General features: G+C 41.7%; 1 protein-coding gene across 1 annotated transcript in view; it reads right to left on the bottom strand.

The window, feature by feature from the left end:
* Positions 1 to 1,052: 1,052 nt before the first annotated feature.
* The window catches only part of nr1d2b (nuclear receptor subfamily 1, group D, member 2b), a 10,649-nt gene continuing 8,824 nt past the window's right edge, over positions 1,053 to 2,877 (bottom strand). Inside the window, 1 exon segment of the mRNA XM_069176394.1 lies at positions 1,053 to 2,538. Within this exon segment, the coding sequence (XP_069032495.1) occupies positions 2,342 to 2,538 (197 nt within the window). The 3' untranslated portion in view covers positions 1,053 to 2,341.

Genomic DNA, 2,877 nt, shown 5'->3' with positions numbered 1-2,877 from the left:
ACTACATACTGCATGCATACACAGTTATATGCACTGACAAAGGGAAACGTGTTTATAGACAAATTTATTAGAAATCAAAAACTGAAATCTCAAATTTACAAAAGTATTCAGAGCCTTAACTCACTGAATGGTGAATGGTCTTCACTTATTTGGCGCTTTATCACTTCGGTGGTCTCAAAGTGCTTCACACTGTTTCCCAATCAGCTGGTCGAGGACATTCGACTTGTCCTGAAGCCACTCCAGTGTTACCTTGTCTGTTATCAGACTGGCAGGGTCTGTGTGGAAGGACGGGATGAACTGACAAAGTCCGTGTGTGAAAACTGGAAGCTGTAACCGCATCTACAAAGTACTGAATTAAGGGTCTGAATACTTGTAAATGAAAGATTTATATTTTTTTATAAATTTAAAAAAAATTCTAAAACATGTTAACACTTTGTTATTTGTGGTTGTCATGAATGTAGATTAACTAGAAAAATGGAAAATGTATCCGTTTAAAATCAAATCTACAATCCAATGAAGCATGCACTAAGTGAAGGCGTCTGAATACTTCCTGAAGCCACAGTGTGTACATCTCCTCTCTGACATAAGCTAATAAACAATATGCTTTTCTGACTTGCTGATTTATGTCCAAATCAAATTGAACTATTGAAGAAACAACATTGCAATTGAAACTAAATTAGTTTACACTTGAGACCTACAAAATGGGAATATGAGGACGTGACTGTATGTTCACTTCTTGTCCTGAGGGGGCGCTGCTGTCACTGCGATGATGTCAGCCATCTCAAAGAGGGGGAGAAAAGGCAGTAGTGTACTTTCACCAATAATTTCTTACTATAGTAGTCAGGGAACATCAGATATCAACACGGAGCGCTTTCACAAACATATAAAACTGCCCCAAATTTAAACTTAATCTTTTTTTCATTTTTATAGTTATTTCATTCATTGACAGACGTTTGGTATCTTTAAACTTGTAAAATTCTAAAAAGAGTATTTAGACCAAAATCAACCAACTGACAACCAGACACATGAAATATACTTCACAAGGACTTCACTGCATTTATAAAATTTATTTAGATAGATATACTCATCTATACAGTTATGTATGTATGATAGTATGTATATATTTATATAGAAATCTATGCATACTGCAATCCTTGCACAGAGGAGAAGAGAACCACATGTCAGCAATGTTAATACAATGACAGAAGCTCTGGATATTAAAGGCCAGACATTCTGGATTCATCGACACAGAACATAAAGATGGCATCACAAAAAATATCTGAACACCAGCAAACTGGCTGTCACTTCGACTCAGCTTATTTCTTTAAATTACAATCACTTCAGTGACATTACAATCATACTTTATGTGGAATAGTCCTACCTATTCACCTTAACTACACTCAGCTAAAGTCTGTAAAGTTTTGTAAAACAGAACTGAAGTTCGTTCTTCCGGGTGGGAGCTGCTGGTGACGGCGAGACGGCAGTTTCTGCGCCGTCCCAAACTCAGCGTGACCCGAACCAGTAACCAAGCTGGGATCTTGGAAATCTCAATCTCCAACATGTTAAAAGAATTTCTCTGGTTCAGCCTCTTCCACTGATCCAAGAGCAGAAATCTGACACCGACATTTGATTTGTCACAAAAATGCCCAAATAATGCAAGAAAAGCCTGAAATCGGACATCTGCTTCCCAAATTCATTCAACTTCAACCTTTTACAACATATTTACTGTCCACATTCCCCTCATTGTCTTCTGCTTTTTATTTTTTTTTTTTTTTTTTTGGTTGTTGGTTTTTAAAGAGGACTTTACCATGTCGCTCATTCAAGTGTCCAGGGTTGTGGTCTTTTTTTAAGCGTCCCCCTCATCACTGGAGCGCAGCACTAATTCAAATCCATGTGTGCCACGACAAAACTAAAATGTTTCGACTCTTTGTTTGTTGTACAGCCCAAATCAAAAAGCAGTCACATATTGCACTACGAATGCAAAAATAGCTGTCTACACTATACAGAAAAGTGCTTCTAACGTTTGTACAGCTGCTACACACAAACACGAGAAACATGTACATCGATCAGTGTGTCTGTATGTATCATTACCATCACACAGGCTTCATGCCCTACAGTACAGTACAAGGACATTTTATGGTCGTCTTCCCCCATTGAGAAGTTCAGTTTATGGACAGAAGGAGCCGGACCCGGGGCCTCACGGGTGGAGCTGCAGGTGGTGTTGGGCGGGAGGTGAGGCGGACCTCGTGGTCCTCCGGGGTTGTTGTTGTTGTTGTTTTTTCTGTCGGGGTTCAGCGGGGGAGGGCGGGAGGGGGCGGGAGGTCAAGCACTAGAGGAAACTTCAGGAATGGACCTTGAAGGCCAGCAGCTGCTCGGAGTGCATGTTGTTGAGCGAGCGCAGGTCGGGCAGTTTGAGCAGCAGCTTGGTGAAGATGGCCGACTCGTTGGGGTGGCTCTTGGTGATGAGGCTGCGCAGGGCGCGGATCAGCGTCTCCTGCAGGGCCTCCACCGAGTTCACGTTCTCGATGCCGGAGCGGTCTGGGAGGGAAGGAGGTGGACAGCGGGGGTTAACGGTCAGCTAACGGACTGAATGCAGTTTGGAGCAAAAAAATCACAAGAAATATGTCCGATATCTGGTTCCGGTGCCATTTCAATCCACTCGGTACGTTTCCGAACACGACGGGTTCAGTTTAGTTTTTACGCAACATTTTCACAGAATTGTCTCAAAATCTTTCTTGGAAACTTCTGTCCTCTTAAAGGTATCACAGAAACAACATGACTCTGGTTAAACTGCCACCAACCTGTACACTGTTTAAGCTACGAGGTGAAATCAAAAAGGTGCACGTTTGCTCCTTTGGCGTGTGAACGGCACATTTT

Source organism: Embiotoca jacksoni, unplaced genomic scaffold, assembly GCF_022577435.1.
Source record: "Embiotoca jacksoni isolate LCO1_2020_lvr unplaced genomic scaffold, fEmbJac1.0.p SCAF_7, whole genome shotgun sequence".
Classification (NCBI taxonomy): domain Eukaryota; kingdom Metazoa; phylum Chordata; class Actinopteri; family Embiotocidae; genus Embiotoca; species Embiotoca jacksoni.
The sequence above is the reverse complement of the archived record's forward strand: the minus strand, read 5'-3'. Positions and strand labels throughout refer to the sequence as shown.